Consider the following 22546-nt stretch of genomic DNA (forward strand, 5'->3'; position numbering starts at 1 on the left):
ACACTTTTATTATGTGGTACCTTTATTTATTGCGCAGGTTTTAGAAGCTGTAGAACTCTTTTATATAGATTGCAGGTTTGCTCATGTTTCATTTAACTTAAACACAGCTGTCTAAACATGGAACTGAACTTGTGAGCTAGCTTTTATGATGGTCTTTGGAGAAACAATTTCCTTTCAGAGCAATTTGGTACCATGAAACAAACTACTTTTAAACGTAAAACAAAGCTAAAATTAAAATGCCATTTCATTTGAGTGCCAATAGCAATAGATAATACAAAGCTATTTACAGTTTGTTTGATATATTATGTAACTTGCAGAGTGTGTGTAGCTGTATTTTACTGCCTAGCTCTACTGTTTGGCAAATAGTTGTAAATTAAAGAAGGTATTTTTGTTTTTCCTGTTATGAGACAAACCCCTAAATGCTTTCACTTTGGACTGGCATTGTTTTGTTTGCAAGATGTGGCGAGATGTAAATGTTTTATCTACACCTTTAGGTGCAACACGGATAATACAACTTCATCAGGGCAATTCTACTGGCAAGTCACAGTAAGTGTGAAGGGTTCTTAGGGTGGGGCAGTTTCTGCCAGGGAGAGAGGAATTCTGTATGTTCCTTATTAGTGCCTGCCAATTCATGCCTCCCCATCCTGGCTTTTTTGGTTACCTGGCAGATTCTAAAGAAACAGCTGCTTTCTTATGTTGGATAAAATCTAGTGGCCATCTTGCTATTGCCTTTTGGCACCGATACGCTGATTTTTGTGCAGCACCTTTACAGAATGTACAACACAAAAAAGGTGCGGACTTCAAAGTATATAGGGCTGGAATGAAGGGGGGGGGTGTGTGGAGGAGGAGAGGACTTAAGTAAATGATGTATTTGCTTGATCCTGGCTGCCACCTTAAGAAAGGGCGAGTTGAGGCCTTGTCTTATATGTTTGATGTCAGAATGTCATTTTGGAGTCCACTCCGCCCCTCTTCCTTGATCTGCTTGTGTGCCAGAAGCCGTATCAGATGAATCAGTCTATGGATGGAGGCTCCCGTGTCTCCAAGTTGGTTCAGTTTCTAGCAATTTACAACCTTCTGTTTTCTTAATAGTATTTTAATTGAACAACTCAGGATTGGGAGCAGGAGAGGATCATGAGCAAGGATGATCAGTGAAAGACTAATTTTATTTTATTGCAAGCAAGTTCAATTTTACTTAGTAGGCACATAGATGAGTGCCATAGTGCACACTGGCATAAATGGGAAATTTCCTAATTCTTACTCATAAGTGGTAAAGCTACAGTGTGCTATCACACTTTATGTACAGCAATACATTTTATATGCGGCAACAAAGACTGCATGAGCATACCTAAGAAAAAGTGAGTTGGGCTAACCTGGCGTTCGGGCTGATACACATGCATAAAAGCCAGTTTCTGTAGCGTCAATGACTGCAAGCTGTCATTTTGCTCTGGTTCCACTGCCCTCATCCCACTGGGTATTTGTGTAAAGAGAAAGGCAGAAGCACAGAAGTTCACTTGTGAGGCTCATTAGCAGCACAGCGCTGGCTGTCACCCTTACCACTGCTCTGTCTAGGCTGAACTCTCACACCGTCACCTCAACTTCTTTATCCCCTACAAAGAAATACATTCATTTTATCTCTACAGGCAGATGTGGATGTTTCCCTAGGGATACTGACTGGGTTTGGAAAACAGTATCAAAGCTTTCTATGTTTTTTTACAATACTTTATGCCAATATAATGGAATTTTTCAAGCACAATACTAGTTTTGATTTTCAGAGTATTTTTTATTACTGTTTCAGTTGTACAATTTCAACATTAGGGAACAATACATAATGTACAGTACATAGCTTGCGTTGTTCCCAGGTTTTAAAGACATGTCAAGGTTCAGGCTGCAGAAGAGACTTTACCAGTCCTAAAATGAAAGCAGGCACATACAATACTATCTTGCTGCAGTTAGCACAATCTTATTTGGCAAATATAACAAACATTAGGAGCACCACCTGCCATCAGGATACTGCATGTACCAAAGGATTACTGATGTGGGTCCTTAACCTTCTGCCCCTATAGCACTTGTTCACATCAAAGTTATGTCACTAGAAAAACACATTGTTAAGCAGTTCACTTCTTGGTTTTAAAAGTTAGTGAAAGGGTACAGCTAGAGAAACACCTCACAAAATGAAACTACAAATCTGATATGCATTTTGCATAGTTAAATTTATGTCAGGATAAACTTCGGTCTCTGGAATTTTTTTTTCTTCCAGCCTTTGAACTCTTGTTTTGAGCTGAACAATTACTCAGAACACTCTCTCATTCAGGGTTCAGATCAGCTGCTCACTCCAGATCCCTTTCCATTTCTTTGGTTACTTTCTTTTCCTTAACATTTCCTTAACCCGTTTTTATTCGTCCTACAGCAGACATCCACTCCCTCCCATTTGGCTACTCCTACTTATTTTCTTCAGCTTTTTTCACTCCTCTTCATTCACTTCCATTCTCTTCTGTTACTCTTCTCAACATCTCTGGGCTCTTTCTCATCTTCAACCATTCTGATTTTCTCTTGATAAAGAGAAAATGCCACAGTCGTCTTGTTGCATCCAGTTGCTATTGCTATTTGCGATACCACTTCTAAATCCTTTAAAAGTATTCACCTCTAAGGGCCTCATTCTTTCCACATTTACACATGGATGTAACCCCAATAAATCCAGTGGTTTTACATATAGAATGACAGATGAAAATCCAACCCACTGCCTTGAATCATAGCTGGAAAGAAGAGAGAGCTAATAGAAGGAAACGGAATGAAAAATTAAAATCTCAATGTAAAGTGCACATTCCCTCTCTTGAACTTGCCTTTCTTTTCTCCCCTCTTGGTTTGGAGCTGAACATCTTCACAGTGTGTCAACTTACTGTCACACTTTTCTGTTACAATAACATTAAACAAGCTTGACCACATTTGCTTCTTTAATCTGTTGATACGGGTTATTCTAAATTCCCACTGTTCTCTGCTAAATTATTTTTAACTAGGGCCTGGCATCAGGAAAAATCTGCCTCCTACCTGTGGCACCAAAGTGGGAGAGGGAAAAGAATTCACGTGTGTCCCATGTAATGCAGAGGCTGCTGAGATGAGCACACTTTAAAAAATACTATAGGGCAGGCTGGATCACTGCTTATAGCACGAGCAGTTTTGCAAGCAGGTTTTGCACACCTACTGGGTACAAAGTGAAAGCCGTTCTTTCTTCACAGTCTCTCCGACTTTTAAGTCAAAAGCAAGTAAGTTGTATTTGTGATTGTCTGCACATTATTTTTTTTTGCCTGTCATTGTAACTTTAATTTCTGTTACAGGTTTGGGTTTGTTTGGTTTTGGGTTGGGTTTGGGGTTTTTTTGGTGAAAGTTGAACAAAACAAGCCCCAGTGTTCAGTAGCATAGGGAGCCAAGCCATGTTTTGATGATTTGCCCCAGCCCTAGCATTGGCAACAGGTAGCAACATGACTGCAAATAGACAGAGACACCCTGTTTATACACAGCTCTGCCTGAGCACAGTATACCATTCAGATTTCCAGTCTGCACTCAAGCTCATTACTTGCATACGTTAAGAGCCACTTTGCAAATTTAACTGCACATATTTTTTTAGTATGGCCTTAGGCTTATTTTTCTGTAAAGTAAAACATTTAAAAGGAAAATACTTCATAAAAACCACTACACATTTTGAGATAAGCTAGTGCTCGTGAAAAGTGCTAGGTTAATAATTTTGGAAAGTGCAGTCCTCCACATAGCCAAAGAACATAGACAGCAACAGCGTAGGCATCTCTGATCTGCCTGCAGCAGCTGAGGTGCCAACCCGGGGAAGGGTGATTAGCCCCTGGTTTGATTCTCTGCTGACATATACAAGGATACCAGTTCTGGAGCTGATGGTTGCAATCTGAGCACCTGTCAGTCACAGCATGACTGCTAACACTAACTTAACCTGACATACTGCACAAACCAGCTACCAGTTTTAACAACTTTATTTCTCCCCTTCTTAGTCAACTTTGAATCATCAGCCTTGAGGTAGACGACCAGATATTCCAACACACTTTCCCTGCACCTTTCAGTATCACATATTTCAAGTAAAAAATATCTATTTTGAAAAACTGTAACTAGTGATTTCACTTTTGCCTACAGCATCATCCATACTGTATCATGTCTGGAATGAGCTCTTTTGTATACATTTGATGCTTTACATTTTCAAAGCACATCCAAAAATCAGCTAAATGAGGATTGCATTAAACCCAAAATTTAATCATAGTATATGATTACATGTAATACATATATTATATCTGTATAGTTTTATGGCCAAGTTACAAGCCCCTGAGAACAGAGTTTATGCAGAAACACTGGCACCAATAACACTAGTGGATGCAGCTTTATTTAGTTGTAATTAGCATAGAAAGCACCTGAAATTATTTATATTTTCCATTTATAATAGATTAACTCTTTGGCTATTTTCGTAACTATATTAAGAATACATTTGTTAATCTTAACATCCATCGTAGAAAGATTATATTTACACACAACTACACAAAGCCTTGATGCTGAAAGAGCAAGAAGGGAAGAAAAGAAGGTGCCTGATCCTGTGCCCTTATATACATGGGTAGTGCCTTTAAATCAACTCACATGAGTGCGGGTCCCCTGTTTGAATAGAAGTTACAGGTTCAGGTCCATAATGCTTTATGCATATATGATTTTGACAAACTACTATTTAAACTATTTTTACAAATACATTCTACAGTAACTGTGTCTAGGGGCTCAGGCATCCAGCCCCGTGAGAAACATGAAGTCTGTCCCCTGCATTTTGTACAATCTGCCAGATGGGGCACGCGTCTAGAAATAGCTGCTTTTACAGCTCTGCACTGAAATGCACCTATCTATCTGCCTAGCACAGGACATGATCCCTCAAGCGTCCCAAATCTGCATTAGGCCCCATCATGAACAGTTGCTCTTCCACTGATTTTAAGACTTGGACAAGTGAGTCTTGGTGAAATTCTTAACAGCTTGCTTAAAAATGCAAAACAAGCCAAAACCCAATTCAAAATAGATTCCAGTTTGTCACCCAACTTGTTTGTGTTTTTATATCTACCTACAGATGTTGCTGTTCAAAAAAGAAAGAGATTTCAGTTCAAGATAACAACAGTACATCATCTGTGAAAATGAAACCGTACACTTTTCAGGGTACAGGAGCTTCTTATATAGGCTACATTCTTCATTAAAGTTGTTCTAACACCATGAATAAAATCTTGATTTGCAGCATATTTTAGAAGACAAACTAAACATGTTTGCAATACTTTTGACAGGAAAACGGAATTCTTTCCAAACTGAAAGAATATGAATTTTTCTAAGTTAATAATGACAAAATGTTTGTAGGTAAAAAGTGCAAATTTGTGTATATTACCTCCAAGCATTTTACACTGCTACCTACAGTGAATTTCAAAGCATCCTTCATTTTGATGTGATTTACCAGTTGAATAGTACATTTTGACCAAGAGTCATAAAGTATATTTGACTGCTGCCTCCTGACTGTACAGACGCAAAGAACACCTTGAAAGGGAAAAAAAAAATGCTACTGTCAGTTCACATTTATGAGAATATTTTTACCCGTACCGGAAATCAGAGAATGCCACAGTCCCAAATACAAGGATATATATAATCACAATTCAATTTTAATCCCACGATAAACTTTTTAAAGTGAAACCATGCTTATGGTACAACTTGGATATTTTTTTTACTACCTTTCTTTTCGTATTTGGGAAGACATAAGAGAACATTTTAAAATAATCAATTCATCTAAACAGTTTTGGGGCCCCACTTTTCTAAATACATCAGCGGGACTAAGCAGGTTTCACAGAACATTTATCAATAACTGTTATATGCAAGAAATCATATCCATACTCTAGTGCCTGCCGTATCTCAAACATTAGAACATTGGGGTTTCTTTCCCTGATGGCTGCTCCGAATTGCCTGTAATTTCAGTATCCCAAGAGAGGCAGTCCTGTAGTTGGGCATTTAATCAGGGCTGGCTCACTAGCCCTCCCCACTACACCTCTTGTGCTGGAGTCTGGCCAGTTAGCAATGGCTGTGTTTGTTATCACCTCTGGTATTAGTTAAGGCTGGGTGGAATAGGAGTTAGATCAGAGGTGGCTAAAATAGGGTGGTGTGAAAGTGTGGCATATCCACAGTGAGTGCTTTGTGGGGTCAGTGACTACATTTGCTTTGAATGGGGAAGTTATACTAAGGTAAAAAATAACCAATGTAAAAACAAAGTTACAAAAATAAAATGGTCTTAGTGTCATACTGAACTATTACTCATCTTTGCTAAATCACCATGCTGTAGTCATCTCTGTACCTTGTCATTTCTTTCACATAGAAACTTTAGCTTCTGTGCTTTCTTGTGCATAAATACTCCTTCCAGATTTCCTGTTTCCACAGAGCGTAGTTCAATCGCCTTCTCTCCCCAGCCCATGACCTGATTAGATTGAAGGTAAGCTAAGAAAAAAAAAAAAGAAAGAAAAAAAATTTATACTATTTAACAGACTGATCGTTGCCTCATTTATATCAATATGGATTTGAAGCATTTCTCTTTGATAACAATATATTCTGATTTATTTGTATTTTAAGTTTACACAAAAAGCCTTGGGAACAGTAACTAAATTTCAGTTTCTCCTCTCAGACTTATTTTGGACTTTAGACATAAATCTTAAGTATGCTCCTGTTGTCTATTTTAGAGTCACAAAAGGTTGAAGGAAATCTCTGAAGGGCATTTTTTTTAAACCCCCCCCCCCCCAAAGCCCAATTAGACAAGGTTACTCGGGAGCTTGTCCAGACATGTTTTGATGGGTATTTCACAACTTCTCTGAAACTGCTGCAATGCATCACTACTTTCAAGGTTAAAAATTTCTTCCTAATACCTAATTGGAATTTCTTTCGGTGCAACTTGTGCCCAGTTTGCCTCTCATCCTTTCAATGTACGTGTCCAAGAAAAGACTTGACTCTGTCTTCTCTCTACCTTCCCATTAGGAAGTTGGATTTGTATTTACTATGGAGTTCAGCTCCATCTGAGACTACAGCATGATTAATTTGGTGTCCTTAGCTACTGTCTTCCCATCGCTGGTTACATGCAATATCTCCAAAACCAAAAGAAGATACTCCAGCACTGTGGAAGCTTACTATGTTACTCCCTTTAAATCTGGCAAGTAGATGAGAAATTGGAATGGTGATAAAGGAGTTAACACGACTGATTTCAAATTAGGCACAGTTTCAATGGAAGCCCTCTGATTACTGCATGTATGGGCTTCCAAGGTAAAAACACATTAGTTATGCTCTACTGATAGTCAATGCTCAGAAATTGTTCTTCTTGCTCAGCTATGAACTGTTATTTCATTAGTCCAAGAATTCTGCTGTTCTGACATGATGTAGAGGGAATGCGTGCATTTGACTGGTTTTTAGCTCCAGTGGACAGTGCTTGCCTGCCCTACATTATCAGTGCAAGCAACGTCTGTTCCTTAAAACCTTCCATGTTGATTTACATTTTTGTCTAAAAATTAAACTTGCAGTACACACTGATATAGGAAGCAACAGCCTGTGATCCTACTTCAGAAGGACAGCAGAAAATAAAGGCAATATGCCTGAGTGCCTGCATATCCTTCTAGCAGTTGCTGATTTAATATTAACTTGGAATCCTTGCTTTGTAATTCTTGTCAGAACAAGTGTATGAAAATTATACCTCCTCGGAAACATGTGGTTTAGCTACAATGCTGGGATTTTAGTTCCCTCAAAGTCTATGAATTTCCCCTAAATCTGTTTGGGATACTTTCCTTTCAGTTATTCTTTGTGGACACTGAAAGCTTCCCTGCCACTAGAGCTGAGAGCAAGAAAATTCTTTCCCAGTACCCCAGTCATGTGGAAAGAGGAAGAAACCATTCCGTCTGAAAAGCAAAACAGCAGTGAGCAACTGAGGGTAAGTGGGAGAAGAGAAGGGGGGAGGGGTATTTTTTAAAAATCAAAACAAATTTTTAAATCTTTTCTTCATGCTTCAGTTACTAGGCTGTACAACAGAGCACTATTCCTGTAGGCTGCGAGGAGGACTGCAAGGAAGACTGTATTAATATTTCTGAATCACTGCAGCAGTAACATGATGAGCACCAGGGCAGCAGCCATGCAATATGCAGTAAGTATCTAAAAAGGCAGGCACAGATCACACATGGAGTGAAGAAGATAAAAATGATACAATACTCAGACATTCGCTATTTTTTGTAACATCTGACACCACATTAACCTTTTCAAACTTTGCTTTTGAACACAGCAGAGACAGAGGCACACTGGGTTCTGGGGGGTGGGACAGCGAGGCAGGTGCATATATATAAACAGCATGAAAGCATTCTGTGGCTATGCTGTTTAGTATAGATCATATAGGTCCAGCAACAAAGACCTAATCCACTCATAAGTCTCCTTATCTCTTCTACTACATGAAATCTGCACTCAAATTGTCAATCTTGCTATGTCTGTATCCACGCCTTTGGCAGATTTCAGTTTGATAGTATCCTTGCAGCTCTCAGTAACAGCTTAATTAGGCTTTGTTGCAAGAAAGGGGTAGAAGGCCCTGGATGACTGGACCACTACTGCTATGTTCAGAAGAGACCTGATCTCCAAGCAGTATTACAGTAGGAACATAATAAAACACATATACCAAGTTCAGCCACTGATGCTTGGCTGGCCAAGATACTGAGAACTTGTCAACTGGCAATGGCAAATATCAGCTGCAGTCCAAGTAGCACAAAAACTCATTCTTGTAGCAGACTAAAAAAGTTTTCTCAAATTGCATCTGTGGAATAACATGCCAACAAAAAGGCCCCATTATACCATTTGTGGGGTTGTCCAGTTATAAGGATTTATCTGCACATGGAAATTAATTTGGAGGATAGGAAGTTGTGAATTCAAAGGTCAGTACTGAGGTCTTGATGATCTTCCATGAGGGAGCACTTACAAGTGTTTAATGTGAAATGTATTGAGAGAAGATTAGATACTCAGAATAAAGTTGTCTTACTCTAGAACAAAAGCTCCTATACACTGCTAGCAACTTAGGAATAGTTATTTCGAGTCTGCTTTCCACCTCAACAAGCTTTAGATAAAAATATCCTATGCTTCCAGCTGACAACATATAAGGGTGTTTATATTACACACAATGTACGATTGTACCGATTTCTAGCAACCCTAGACTTGGACAGCCACTCTGGTCCTTTGGACAGTAGCTCAGCAGAAGAGGCACATACTGACTGAGACTGATGTGCGAATATTGCTTAACACACTGGATGTACAAAGTTATTCAAGAATTACCTGAAGCTCCCCTGCTTCACCCAAATTACCACATATCTTAAAAGACCTGCAATTGTGCATGACCTATGCTTCTTGTTACACCATTTACACCAGCATTACTCCCTGGACATCAAAGAATATATGCCATAAATTCAGTATAGCAAAGTGAGCTCAAAAGCGGTTTCGTAACATCGTGAAAGCATTAGCAACATTCTGAACTTGGGGCGAGACTTGGTATTTCCTGTTTACACTGTGTATGAACATTAAGTTGAGTAGAGCCCCCATTCAGGAAAGTGACTGCTTCACGGGGAAATGGTTGGGGGAGATAGGAAAGGTGAAAGAAACTAGTGAGCCATATTGGATCCATTAACTTCTATGATGTGTCACTGACATGAGCTAATGATCTCAGTCTCACACCAGTGGCATACTCGCAGGCTGAATGAGACAAGTGCACTTGGTAGCACTGAACCCAGGCACTGCTACAATCTCACTTCCCTTCTTAACCTTTCTTTTCTTTTTTTTAAAGTCCTTCCCTTCAACAATCCCTTCTCTGATCTCATGTACTGAATTTGGCTCACTGCCCTAAGCAGTTATTCCCAATTGACCTCTGCGTGAGAGCAGAATCAGGTCAGCTTTTAGCAAAATATCATAAAATCGGGCTTTTCTGATTAGTGTTACAGAAATAGGGCAGAAAAGGACCTTAATGCAGCTTCTTTGCCATCCGTATCTCTGTGCCACATCAGTATCACTTTTGACAGTTGTTTGTCTAACCTGACCTTGAAGACCTCTAGTGATGGAGACTCCAAAAATCCCCCAGGCAACAGATTCCAGATAAACCAAGAAGTTCGAAGTGAACAAACGGAAGATGAATTAAGAGTCTGACCCACTTTTGCGTGCCCGAGTCATGATATCAAACTCCATTTCACAGGGGAAAAGAACGTATTCCACTTTACTGAATTCTGTTTTGGAGACAGCATGTGCATAGGTGAAATGCAATGCAAAAAAGCTACTGAATTTTGCTTTTGTATGCGTTTGAAAAAATTGCTTCAGGCAAGTATGCAGCTGGGCACGAACATTAGAAGGAGAATATCCAGTGATGATTTTGCTGACAGTAAAAGATACCAGCTGTTAGAGACCATACAGATCTTAAAACTGAGTACACTTCTACAGAACCCTTCTTTGGCCCTTCAGTCAAACCCAGCACACTCCATGAAATCACAACTTTCATTGGTTCCCCACTCTTTGGGGAAAGCATGTTTGTTTGTTTATTTTTAGACAAATGGAAAGGAGACATACACGTTAAGGATTGGGAATGGAAATAACCCACAGAGATACCAACAGTGTCCTGTGATGTAGCAAAGCTTGTTCCCACTGAAACCCAGCCTCAGGCTCTCCAGTGGTGCTGCTGATCACTGATTAGGGACTGATGAGCTACTTGCATGTACTTCTGTCTGTTGACCATGCTTTAAAACTTAACTGCCCCCAAAGGTAAGCAATTTTGGACAGGAAAACAGAGGAAGGAGTCAGTAACTTCTCTTGTGCAATTCTGTTGAATACTTCTACTGCTATTATTTATGTTACCTGGATAAAAATGGGTATTTTTCTTCATCTGGTCACAGCTGTGGAGAACTTTTACTAAAGGAGAGGCTAGAGAGTCAAAATGAAAGAGAACCTAAGGCTGAATAAGGTCACAAACGGACAAATTAAGAAACTGGCCATGGAAAGCAGGTGTTTTTCTGCTGTATGTTTTGGTCAGATTGCACTGGAAAAAGGGCTAACATAGCTCCCTAACCACCCCAAGCAAGCTGGGAATAAATTTATGACTAAAAAGCTTTTTTTCTAAACATGTATATGCCTATGCATCTCTGTTCCAAAGCTTCTCTGCTCCCAGTTGTTGCTCACTCCTTTGCAATTATTCCAGTAGAACTGATAACCCGACCCAGAAATGTATCTGGGGTGACAGGCTGCTTGGTTTTGCTGTTTCCTGGGGAAAAGGTGTGCAGGAGAGCTGACCAACAGGAATCGTTTGGATATGAGCAGGCATTTTCTGTGCATGAGCAGGACAGCAACTATTTGAAGAACTGGCGAGTATGTTGGTAGAGCACTGAGGCAGTAATTCAGCCACCTTCTGGTAACACTGTCTGTTTCTCTATGTAACATTGTTTTTACTTCTTTTCTCTACATAACATCGTTTTTGCTTCTAATATGTACACAGCAAAGGAAATAAGGACTTTTATTGGTGCCCCACTCTGGGAATATCCAGTTTTGTGCCAACCCTCTAAGACTACATCCTGTAACTCATTACTCACACAAAAGGTCAAATGTGCTCCCAAATCTTATTAACTTGATGTTTCTTAAACCTTTTTTTTAATCCTGTTTTATAGAAAGAAAATATTACAGCTATTGTTTGTATTTAGCCCTACATGTGTGAAATATCTTTCAGATTAAACATAGATAGAGTACTTTGACAATTTTAATTTCCCAAGGGATTTGAGTTTCCTCTCTCCGGTTTCTTATTAACACATCAGTCACAGAGGTCCCAACTTAAAGACTATGAGAGTAAGCTATATTTAGATTACCTGCCCTAAATCCATCAATTATAGTACAAACTATTTTTTATTTTTTGTAGTCAAGATATTCTCACCAATTACAAAAGTTTTCTTTCAAAATAATTGTTTAAAGAAATCAAGAGATGAGCAAAGCATGACTAGAGAGCACCCTGAGGTTAACACAAGACCCTTCTATCTCTGAAACACAGAGTGAAAATTTTGAGATAAGCTCATATAGACTTCAGGAGGTCTGAAACGGGCCTGGGAATTCCAGGAAAATGGGATCTTTTATGAAACTTTCAAGTTCCCCCTAAGTTTGGCCATGCAAATAACACAGTTCTTCACACTTCTCTCGTAACAGCTAATGTTTTTGTCTGGAGACAAGCATTTCAAAAGATCAAGAAAATTGATAGGAGCTAGTGGGAAACAATTAAAAATTATAGTTAACAGAGCTCTGCTTAAAGTTTGAGTTGTGTGTTGAGTTATAGGTTGGGTTAATTTGGTTTTAGTGGAAACGTGATTCCAATCGAAGTCAAATTAATCTGGTACCACATCACAAAGATTGACAATTTCTGTTCCAAAGAAATCAATTTCTGAGACACCAGAAGTGCTGCAGCAGCCGCAGAAACGCAAGGGTTCTCAAGCTAACATATTGGAAAACTTCCAAATGACAACTGAGGGGGGCTGTTTGGAGACTGCCTCCCTTCAGCTGTGGAATCTGCAGGAGTATAAACAACGGAAGAGACAGATGGATGGAGACAGACACCTTTCCTTCCAGAGAAAACCTACAGTCATGCTTTCTGAGTGCTGGGAGAAGTTATACAAAATGCTAGCTGTTTACTCAGCTCTCCTAACCTTACCACCCAAAACATGTAACCTAACTCGCCCTCTGCTTCCTCGGCAGGACGTTTCACTATACCTGTCCTAGCTACCTGTCCCTGGATGGGCACCGCCTTCCCATCTGGTGGCGCCCATCTCTCTAGACTACTACAGAGAAAATCTAAACTACGCCCACAGACGAGACTCCTAACTTCTATATAGGAAAATTCACCAGACAGGATGCCACCCTCGGAAGCATCTTCTCCATCCTCTTCCTGTTTAACTGCCCTACAATACTGTAACAAAAATGCTTAGGCAATTTCATATTGATAGCAAATGATCATCACAACGGTGTGCTGAAGAACGGGAGAAATAGCTGCGTGAGCACGTGGAAAGGCAAATGTCCAAATGGCATTCCTTCTCTTAAGATGTCATCAACCTTGAGAAATTGAGAATATTATGCCTAGCCAGATGTATACCAAAGGATGTTTAAAGCAGAGTAATTAAAACTGGCACAAAAGATCACATACTCAGCTGGTCCAAAGTGGTGAAGCTTTATGCACTTCAACGCCAGCTGGATACCTGCATGGAATTTTTTACTGAAGTTAAGGCGGTGTGATTTCCAGGCTCCAAGAATGCTTTACAAACCTCTCTCTCCTATCTGTGGGTTTGATGATTCAGTACTTTCAGCAGCATTAGGCAGAAGGACTTAAGCTCTCTCTGGTCTGCTTCTGAGGCACTCCTGCAAACTTTATCTAGATTACATGAAAAAGCTTTGAGAGCAACCAGCGCCCAGTGACACAAACTGCAGATTTCCAAGTAGGAGTCATAGATCTATGCAACCCTTCTTGCAACATCCGCTTTTTAAAGCAGGATGTTAGAAAACCCTTTGTTCTTTATATATCATCTGTCTTAGAAATGCTATCTGGTAACAGTGACTCTTCAGGACAGCGTATAGTAAGAATAACACAACTAGAAAAGCCTGTAATAGTTACAAATAACATTCGTGGTTTAAAAAGTATGAACCATGAGATTAGGGTTAATCTCTGGCGGGACACTTATATAAATGCAGCTGATTTTAAAATTGTTTCTTCCCAAGGCAGGAAAAAGGAGTTCTAACCAATGAAGTACATGTGGGAAAACAAAGGAGAGTTTAAATATTTATGAAAATCATATTATATGCACACCATAAGGTGGATAAAACATTACAGTTTGAAAAAAATGTTTGTGTTAAGTAAGCTTGCTACTTCTAGTAAGGTCTAAGGAAGCACGGCCCGTAACAACGTGCTGCTTGAGAGCTTCTGTCTCCTTTGGATAGTATTATCAGTGCAGCTTCCAATTACATTCATACTGGCTGCGTAATTGCTTTTTGATTATTGATTATTTCTTATGGTGTTTCTAACATTAATTCAGAGGTGATGTAAAATTTCAACATACCAAAGACCATCAGATACTCCAATGAAAAATGGAGAATTGACTTGATACATTTTCATTACGCCCAAATTCAATATGGGCTGAAATTTGAAATAGGGCTATTCAGTGAAGGGAAGGAAATGCTACACAGTTAGCTTATAACCTTATATCTGTTTTTTGAAACTGAAACAGTTCTATTGCTGAATTTTACTGAAACAGTGCAGAAAATAAGTTGTAACGATTTGTGTTCCAGAGGCAGGCTTCTTGCCCTCAGTACTGTAGAAAACCTTCCACAAATGTCAAACCTGGCCTTTACTCAAGGGTGTTATTCTACTGATTTTAATGGACTTTTCCTAAAACTACCCAGCTAGAGGTGAAAGGAGAAAGGTGAACATCTCAATTTTTCACTGGTGCATCCAGTTTCTGCCAAGCTAATACTACGCTCCTGTACAATCTAAGTGTCTTGGGCTTTTTTGTTTGTTGGTATGTTTGTTTTAAGATGCAGAAGAATGGGAGTGAGCCAGAAAAGAAATTAAAAGCAACAAATAATAAAAACAAAACTCTGCCTGTGTTGTTCTTGGTTTTCCCCACACTGTTAACTTGAAGCCCTCTGGGGAAGGTGAAACAAGCAGCTGTCCTGGCTACAATACAAGCAGAATCTCCTCCTACAAAGCCAACTGCAAGCATGGAGAGATTGAGAATCTGTTAGAAATACCCTGGGCTGGCAGCACTGTGAATTTAAAGTGATAAAATTGACAGCAGTTGCAGACCTCTTCAGTAACTGACCTCTCCATAGTTGTGATTTTTTTACATGAAACGCTATAGGCTACGAACAATCGAAGCAGGGAACAAGAACACCTTGTTTCCCTCCAATTCTCTCTGTGAAAACTGGTGGTAAGCTGCCTTCTCAGTGAAGTCGGGCTGTATAGTCAAGGGATGATGCAATGAACAGCGTGACAAGAACACAAACTGTGATCCAAATGTGAAGACCCCATCGCAATCATGGGTTGTCTTAACACAAACATACACAAATCTGCTTACGCATCTGGTTTGCCCCAAAGTTGCTTTATGTGCCATACAACCACTTTCATATGGATACAAACCTCTAAAGAAGTCAGGCTTCATGCAGCAGAATTTTGTATTTAATAAAGTGCTATTTTTCATACATACCTACAGATGCTGGCATTTCTCCCCACTGTAGAACGGTCTCCTTTGTGAAATGCCCGTATATATCAATGTAGATGCCTTCATCTTCATAGGTGAGTAAGAGCTCCATTCCGCTGGTATTCGGGAGGATAATAATGGCATGTGGGCGAATGGTCCCCTGGATCTAGAATCACATTTTACTAAGATTTATATCGGACTGCAATGTTGGCGACTACATCAATCTGAGTAGCTACATCAGTTGCTGAGAGCAATGAAAAGAGCTAGCTCACGGCTCATGGAAAGTGAAAGAAATGCCTGTTCTCAGCAAGGCCGCGTAGCCTGCTAGCGAGCCTCCGGAACAGGCGGCCTCCCCTCCTCCCCCCTTGCAAACCTACTGTTGGATTGCAAACAGATCAACGGTCCCTATTTCACTTTATATTTACCAGTATTAATTGGTTTCAAGAAGCCATGGAGCCACTGAGACACAATAATATTTACTTACTTGCTCACAAAACACTTGCGTTATATAAATAGGAGAAGGGTGAAATAAATTTGAATTCACAATTCTTTCAGAAGACGGAGGAAGGACAAAAGCTTCCACCTGCCAGGTAATCAGTGCTTTCACTTTCCATGATATTTCCCTATCCCCCCTCACAAGCTAAAACCTGTACTTTTAACAATATTTACAGCAAGTTCAAAGTTACCTGGACCTTTCAAATACAAGCCGCTCTCTGTCCTTCCCTTCCCACATCCTTCACTAAAAATAGTTCCCCCATGTAGCTGCTGTTGAGCATACAGCTTCTGCATGCCACAGGAACAGCGCATTTCGCTCACACAAATTATTTTAACAGCTGTTCAATGCACTAGAATCTCTCCCAGAAGCCAACATGTCCCAAGTGAGAAGAAAAAAAAAAAGTCTAAGTATACAACCATGAAGGTGGGGGTTCATGAAAGTGTTTTTGAAAGAAAAAGAAGACAGCCTTAAAAAACAGTAACAAAGCATTTCCTTGTTTAAAGCGCTACTCAAACCAGGATGTTAAATAGTAAATTAAACAACTAAAATTAATATTTTTATAGGAAGCATATGACTGGAGTTTCTACATCATTTTCACAAGCCAGCAACACACAGATCTTTTCTTTTTCTTCAAGCACATACATTTATGCACACCATAAGGGCACAATGAACAGTAAAAGAAGCACTGAAGCTGTACTTGCCAAACTGAATACACTCAGGCCAACCACTTGACTCCGTGCCTCCGCAACAACTATCCGTAACACTAGAACAGGTATCCAGAGTCGCAGAGCAATTTTAATGCGTTGCCTTGGTACTCGCATGAGCGATCGAAGCAGGTAAGAGATGAAGAAAGAGGTGGGGAACCAGGAAAAGAGGCCACCAGAAAGCAAGAGTATCTAAGTCAGCCTGTTAAAGTCTGGTCTGTTGCCACCACAAAGCTCCTTGAGAGAAGTATCCAGTTCTAGCGGATGCTCTTTAAAATAATAAAATACCGAAAAAAGATAGAGCCACTGTAGCAGCAGATTTATTTCAGGTCTAAGACTCTAAAGGGAAAATATATTTTTAGTACGTACTAACTTTTGGTTGAAGAGCACACACGAATGGAGTCAGTCTTAAAGGTGCCCCACATATTCAGGATAGTCACCTGGGAAATCTCTCTCATCAGGTACATAATTATATTTGCAGCCTGTTGAAAAACTAAAGCCTCTACGAAGGTTCACTTTTTTTCTTTGCCTTTCTTATCTTGGACAATTATGCTAATGATCTTTTTGACAAGTCATTATTCACCTTGCTTAGCAACCAGCTTCCAGGGACCATACGCAGGCACCATGCTTAGATTTACAAACTGATGTGAATTGTTCATAGTTGCATAGTTAACAACGCTACTAATTGTCAGATTAAATAAACCCTCTAACAAAACAAATATTAAGTCCCTTAAAAAACCCAACACAGAAACAAACAGTACAGGCTTTTAGCAGGCAATTCAACAGTTTGTTCTGAACAGCTAGAAAAGTTACTTCTTAATTAAGAGAGGTTTATAAACTTAACAGCCATCCTCAAGCATTCTGTCCAACAGAAACACAGGTCTGACAGAATTTGAAGGCTGTCACTTGTCAGGGCAGCAGAGTGATCAAGTGGCTCACATGGGAGGCATGGGTTTTCATGTGGTTTGAAAACGTGGGGCTGAGAGCGGAGAAAAAGAAGTTAAAAAATAAAAGGGTTCAAGGCATAGGCTGCAACATGCAGATCATGCAGCTCTGGGATGCGGTTTCTTCAGACCTCCTGAGCGTAACTTTGGGACACGTTGCCTTGGGATACAAGGAGGCCACGGCACCCGGATCAGCTAACCCTCTGCCCTGGTGGAGCTCTGTTGACTTCAGGGAGGTTTTCAAGTGTGCACAGAAGTCTCCTTGCCAGGAGCCTCCCATCAGACTGGAGCCATGGGAACCTGCTAGTTCTCTGGACCTAAGCCCACAAGTTTCTCTGGCCTTGTGGGACTCACAGCTTTGAAAAGAAATATCTAGAACAGCTAAAAAATAAGCAAACAAACAAAAAAAGATTAAAACTACAGCACAGGCTTCGTATTGGACAGCCCCGTGCCAGTCATTCACTTCTGCAGGGGAATTACTTTGCTGTTATCTGAATTTAAGCAGGAATTTAGTGATCACCATCACCTCAGTGAACAGATGCACAGTGCAGTACGTACACATCAACCTGAAATCAGCATCTTCATACCAACTTCTTAACAATCTAATGAGAAAATCCTCAGGAAAATGTAAAAATTCTTTTGAATTTAAGGACTGATTTCATGGGAGCTAAATGGTAAGAAGATCACCACGTTTATTTAGTCTGGAAGTTGGGCTTCTGCAAAGTCATGACTGAAAGGCAACTCACATTTTGCACACGGAGCCTGGATCTGTAATCAAGTGAAACAAATGCAACTTTGCTCCAGGGTGAAGAAATTGAGATTACTCCTGGGTGCACATGGATACCTGGCTCCTCGAGCTACAGGTACTCGCTGCTGCAAGGGTAACACGCTTGCAGTGGATCGAGATTAAAGTATGTTGCAACAGCCTTTTTCTAATTCAGGCCAAATTTCAGCTCAATTCAGTCATAATTTAATCGGCTTGTCAGCAAGATTGAAAAGCACAGAGGCAAACTGTAAAAGTCACTTAAATTCATGTAGATATTATTGTGTCTTTGATTGCTTAAGAAGTCCTAAATTTCCAGGATAAATCAATTAAAAATAGTACTGTCCATACAACACGCTTTCTGACATTAAACCGTTAAAATTTACTTTCTAAATGTGATAAAATCCTTTTAACTGAAATTCAGTGTTATAAAAGCAATTGAAAAGTGGGTTTCTATTAGCTAGTATATAATAACTATTCTCTTACCCTGTCTTTTGAAATACAGCACAACTCTTAGCCTGACCATCATCGATATACAGTCCAAAGAACATAGGCATTTATGTAATTTTTTGGAGTATCTTACGTGTGTTGGAAGGTACAGGTCATACACAGATCCAGAGTCCACATCAATAGCGTGAAAGCCTACTAGTGAGCCATATATGACTTTTAATCTTTGTCCATTTTCAACGGTCAGGTCAACTGACAGTGGTTTGTGATGAAGTGAGGTAAAGGACTGGAAAAAGAAAAAAATCACTACATAACACAATAAAGCTGTTGGTTTACAGATCTAGATATATCATCTTAAGAATTTTCAAAACTCAAAGTTAGACATCTATTTTTGTTAAATCGGATGTTATGCTTAAGGAGCTAAGCATCCATCATCCACTGAGCTGCAAGGAGAGCTGGATAATTCACTTGTGTTTTGAAAAAAATCCAGATTCTAGAAATGGACTAGGCAAAAATTAGGCTGAGTACCATTCACATTCAATTTCCTCCTCTTTTTAGGGAAATCGGCATCAACTTTGTGAACTCAAATGTACATTTTGGCACAGCACCAGAACAAGTTATTCGCATCTAACAGAATCATGACCAACAGTTTTATGCCTGTCATGTCCAATGTATGTCAAATGAGCTACATTTTCTTTAAAAGAATACTCATTTTATCTTTAACTAGAAATAAACGTTATACAAAGCAACAAAAAGCAAAAGCAAAGAGTAGATGAGAGACAGTCAGACATCTGAACCAAAGTGAAGTTTCACTTACCTTAAAAGCCATGAATTTGTGATAAGGCTTTGGAGCCCAAGCATAAACCTCCACTGAGTTTTTCAAAGCAATTACAAGGAATTTGATTCTCTCATATTTTACTGTAATACAAGAAGAACAATTCCTTAGGTACCAGACAGACACTTAAATCAAAGACCACCTCATCACATGAAATAATTTCAATGGACTACTTGTAGATGTAGACATTATCCAGCAAGGGAGACTAATGGATCCTGGATATCAATGTTTAATATCACCAGTGACAATACCTTGACTGAAAACCTACAGTTCATTTATTCTCAGTAAAGCCAGATGACTGTTAACAACATTTATATATTGCTCTTCATATATCTATGAAAAAAAAGATGTACCTTACTAGTCAGAGAAAAAGGTCTTGACCCTGCAGGTAAGCCAAGCTACTTTATTTTTTAAGTGGGAACACACACCAACGTTGCTGGTTGTGAATAAGGTACTTTTGGAGAAACGGCGCTTGTTGGCTGAACAATTCTGTTACACTCTGCAGGATGAATTTTCATTTCCCTGTTCATGTGTGGGGTTAAATCCCCACGTGCTTGTGGGGGTGAAGGACTCCCGTGTTTCTGAGATGAGTAAGCATTTAAGAGACGAGCAATTTCTCTAAGGTGATTAAGGTCATGTTGGGCCCAGTGAGAATAAACAAAGAATCATGCATTGAAAATTCAGGCTTCTTTGTACATTGTGTCTTCACTCTGCCAGAGACAAGTATTTGCTTTGGAAACAGAATGCTAGGGTGTCGCATCCCAATGCGCTCATCCTTTATTTTATATTCAGTGTCTGCTTGGCAGGGATTTTTAAAAGATGCAGGTGTTACGCTACTGAAGTGAGGTTTGTGTTCTGTGGGAGGAGGGCTTGCTCAGCCCCTGCTGCTTGCAAAAGGAGCCGTACACACTGGCCAAACACATAGCAGAGGCATGAAGAGTGGCTAAGGATGGGCACTGGTCAGGAAAATCTCACATAGGTAGAGAAAGAAAAAAAACCCCAAGCTCCACCAAAATGCAGAACAGCACATCCTTTCCTTCTTCTACCTGGACAAATGGCTGTAAAAGCAAGGTCAAGATACAAGAAGATTCGTCAAGAGGAAAACAACAGCAACTGTTTTGTCACAGAAGTAGGAGTGGCTTGTCATGTGTAAACACAGAAGCTCTTACCAAATGTTTGCCTAATTTTAGGGTAACTTTTTTTAAAAAAAAAAAAACCAAAAAAACACCACCAAACCCAAACATGAGCAACTGAAGTGGAATACGTGGGTGCTTGGTTATAATCGTAAAGTAACAACACACATCTGTTTCTGTTTCACATTCTTCCTTGGATTTATCCCTTCCCACTTCTAAAGCCGATATAAAAGAAAAAAAAAAAAAAAAAAAAAAAGTCAAGCAAAGTATTCATGAGAGCAGCCACCTCGCTGCCTCCTACACTCCTCTATACCATTTCTCTGTCTGACTTCGAAAAAAGTGCCACCTTCATTTACCATCTTGCACCAAAGCAAAACTTGCGCTGTACATCCCACCCTCTCGTGCAGTTAAATGACAGGAACTATCACAATACTGATGTTCATCTTCAGGAATGAACTGCTTGAAAGCCAAATAAAAGCAAGATATTTTTTCAACTGCTACAGTACCATTTCCAGCATTTAAGTTTAAACAAAGGTATATTCAGGTCTTTCACAATCTAGAGACAGGGATGAGCTGTAGCACATCCAATCTGATCTACCTATGGACATCCTACAAATATGACTTACTAGCACTTTACTAGTCCAGTTTCTTAGCAGTTACTCAGGGCGAGGAGGGAAGCTGAATGGCATGGAGGTGGAAAACATCAGTCTAATTAAAACCTTAAGTAACTACAGAACTTCTAAACCACTGACTGAGCAACAGAGCAGGGCTGGCACTCCCTTCTTCCAGCCACCACAGCAAATACCCACAACATCATCCAGTAACTGCTGCAGGAAGAGATGCTACCTGGAACAGCAGGGAGCAAAGCATCTGCCATGTAAAACAAGGAGGTTTGAAAGAATTCAGAGATATTCAGCACAATACAATCCTGAAACAGAGCTGAAGAAAAACGCTGGTGTTGCGAGACGCAAAAGGATGACTAAGCAGGCCTTTGAGGAAAAAACAAAAATTCCTTACCGACTTTGTAGTGTACGCAGCCTTCCAGGTCACCCACAGATACCCAGCCTTGCCGCTTCTCCACCTCTGGATCATTGCGCAAAATTTTATTTCTCAGCCACGATAAGTAATATACCCTCAACTTATTCTTCTTCCCTAGGATTTGGAAAAAAAGACAGACATAACACTTTAACTCACCGAAGTACAAACTCTCGCACACTTACAAAAAGCCAGAGTTTTGTGACCTTGAGGACAGCGGGTCTCTGTGCCTTGTCAAAGCGAGAGGAGTCCAGCAGCACGCAAGAAAAGCCCTGTGTGACAGGGACACGCAGGAGGGGACTGAACACGAGCAGTCCTATGGTATTTGGCATGTGTTGCGCTTACCTGCAATTCAAGCTTCATGCAAGGTTTTCACACCTGACTAAAATTCTTCCCTCAGACCAAAAAATTATAGATGCATGTATTATCAGAAATAATCACACTATCTGGCATTTATTCTTTGATGTGAAGGAAGGAACACAGGTAGGGCCTACAACAGCCATTTTGAATAAGTAACTCATTTAGTTCTAATTAACTGACAATCTTCATTACAAGTAGCTATTTTCTTTCGGATGCCTTTCCAAGTGAGAATTATTTTGTCATCTTTCATCTCAGTCAGTCTTTTCTTTTGCATTGGTTTGTAAGCGCATACAGTCAACAGCAGCCTGGGATCGCAGGCTAGTCTGAAAGAGGAGGAGTGTGCTACATATGAAACTGGACCTGGCAATATGGGACAAACAGCTCATAGAATGGTTTAGGTTGGAAAAGGCTTTTAAGATCAAGTCCAACCGTTAACCTAACACTGCCATCCCATCACTAAACCATGTCCCTAAGCACCTCATCTACACATCTTTTAAATCCTTCCAGGGATGGGGACTCGGCCACTTCCCTGGGCAGCCCATTCCAGT

The 22546-nt window shown here is 39.9% G+C and overlaps 2 protein-coding genes across 4 annotated transcripts in view; both read right to left on the minus strand.

Moving 5' to 3' along the window:
* RADX (RPA1 related single stranded DNA binding protein, X-linked) overlaps positions 1–1463 on the minus strand; it is a 30391-nt gene extending 28928 nt beyond the window's left edge. The window contains exon 1 of the mRNA XM_035891958.1: positions 1371–1463. Within this exon, the coding sequence (XP_035747851.1) occupies positions 1371–1463 (93 nt within the window). The remainder of the gene's footprint in view (positions 1–1370) is intronic.
* A 346-nt stretch (positions 1464–1809) lies between these two features.
* The window catches only part of NRK (Nik related kinase), a 124958-nt gene continuing 104221 nt past the window's right edge, over positions 1810–22546 (minus strand). For 2 of the 3 annotated variants that reach the window (XM_035891972.1, XM_035891973.1), the window contains 6 exons: positions 21621–21755; positions 19453–19553; positions 18772–18921; positions 15288–15447; positions 6371–6510; positions 1810–5565 (listed from right to left, as the gene is read on the minus strand). In XM_035891972.1, coding sequence (XP_035747865.1) covers positions 5482–5565; positions 6371–6510; positions 15288–15447; positions 18772–18921; positions 19453–19553; positions 21621–21755 — 770 coding nt within the window. In that variant the 3' untranslated portion in view covers positions 1810–5481. The remainder of the gene's footprint in view (positions 5566–6370; positions 6511–15287; positions 15448–18771; positions 18922–19452; positions 19554–21620; positions 21756–22546) is intronic. The other variant, XM_035891971.1, reaches the window with a different exon arrangement.

This window comes from Egretta garzetta, unplaced genomic scaffold (genome assembly GCF_000687185.1).
Source record: "Egretta garzetta isolate BGI_Z169 unplaced genomic scaffold, ASM68718v1 scaffold53, whole genome shotgun sequence".
Classification (NCBI taxonomy): Eukaryota; Metazoa; Chordata; class Aves; order Pelecaniformes; family Ardeidae; genus Egretta; species Egretta garzetta.